General features: G+C 41.5%; 1 protein-coding gene across 1 annotated transcript in view; it reads left to right on the forward strand.

Moving 5' to 3' along the window:
* LOC107665628 (MAU2 chromatid cohesion factor homolog) overlaps window positions 1–1,777 on the forward strand; it is an 8,569-nt gene that overhangs the window by 2,325 nt on the left and 4,467 nt on the right. Inside the window, 3 exon segments of the mRNA XM_016456567.1 lie at window positions 425–611; window positions 715–742; window positions 1,483–1,694. Of these exon segments, the coding sequence (XP_016312053.1) occupies window positions 425–611; window positions 715–742; window positions 1,483–1,694 (427 nt within the window).

A 1,777-nucleotide genomic window follows, 5' to 3' on the forward strand; every position in this document is an offset into this window, starting at 1 on the left:
CACACACACACTCACTCACAGACACACTCACACACACACTCACTCACAGGCACTCACACACACACTCACTCACAGGCACTCACACACACACTCACTCACAGGCACTCACACACACACTCACTCACAGGCACTCACACACACACTCACTCACAGGCACTCACACACACACTCACTCACAGGCACTCACACACACACTCACTCACAGACACACACTCACACACACTCACTCACACTCACTCTCAGACACACACACAAACACAACACTCGTTATTGCATCGTTAGAGTCAGCAGCGCTCATAACTGCCTTTACTTCTGTACTGTCATATTTTAGAAAAACTGTATTTGACAGCTCTTTATAGGACAGAAATGAGAAAGTCATTAATTTCTGCTTATAGAATATGAAGTCAGATATTGGTGTGCGCAGGTGTTGAATGTAACAGAATCAGACACAAATAAACCAGTCCTTCTGGTCAAACCTGAGCACATGATGATAGCATGCACTGGATGTTGTTGCAGCAACTCCACACGCTGGAGAAGGACCTGGTGTCGGCCTGCGATCTGCTGGGGGTCGGCGCTGAATACGCCAGAGTCGTGGGATCTGAATACACCAGGTATTGATCACGCCGCTCAGTATTTCATAACATTACATGTATTTGATACTGTGATGTCTGAATGTTTGAGATGTTGATGATGTGACTCTGGTCGTTTTCTCAGAGCTCTCTTCCTGTTGAGCAAAGGCATGGTGAGTAACATCCGACTAATAAAGTAAATATAAATACAGTTATTTTTATTTCACAGTGTATTTCTTATGTTAAAACTTTTATTTCATAATATCACAATATTCTCAATATTATAATCACAATAAAACCATGACAGTTAATATTTTACAGTCAAAAAAACAAGGAGAATGTGACCTATGAAACACAAGTAGAAAGAGTTTTTAATGGTTACTGAAAGAGGTTCGAGTCGGTTCTTATAAGACGTTAACACAAGTATGAAAACAATTTTTGTCCCAAATCTTGCAGCCCTGAAAGGATTTCACACTCTAAAATAATTATTCTTTTCTAGTACAGCTAATTAAATCATATCACAATATATATCTAAAAAAAAAACAACTAAAAATCATATTATTGTTACATAGTATTGTTACATCCTAACAGTGATGATGCCACGGCAGCGTTTGAAGCTGAATCGTTATGCACTCGTCGTTCATCTGTTTTGACCTGCATCTGGAAGGAAAAAATCCTGCTGATTTACAAAAAACAAAAACAAAAGCCCAAATATCAGCTAATTTGATGATGCTGAGTTCAAAAATATCAAAAGAAGCTCTCCATCACATGATGATGTATTTGTATCAGCTTATTAAAATAACAAAATCAGTCAGATGACGAAAGTTTCAAAATGAGTATTAAAATGTATGATTTATTCCTGGTGTGCGGTGAGTGCTCAGTCTGTGTGAATCTGCTCTTCTGCTGTCTGTAGCTGCTGCTGATGGAGCGCAAGCTGCAGGAGGTTCATCCGCTCCTGACTCTCTGCGGACAGATCGTGGAAACCTGGCAGGGAAACCCCATCCAGAAGGAGTCGCTGCGTGTGTTCTTCCTGGTGCTGCAGGTGACACATTACCTGGACGCCGGACAGGTGAGAGCCACACGCTTCTCCTCTGTTAGAAGCTCATCGGTCTGTTTTATGTGTGTTTGACCTGATCAGCTCGTGTGTGTGTCTGTGTGTGTCTCTGTGTGTGTGTGTGTGTGTGTGTGTGTGTGTGTGTGTGTGTGTG

The sequence above is a fragment of the Sinocyclocheilus anshuiensis genome, unplaced genomic scaffold (assembly GCF_001515605.1).
Source record: "Sinocyclocheilus anshuiensis isolate Anshui unplaced genomic scaffold, SAMN03320099.WGS_v1.1 scaffold711, whole genome shotgun sequence".
Classification (NCBI taxonomy): Eukaryota; Metazoa; Chordata; class Actinopteri; order Cypriniformes; family Cyprinidae; genus Sinocyclocheilus; species Sinocyclocheilus anshuiensis.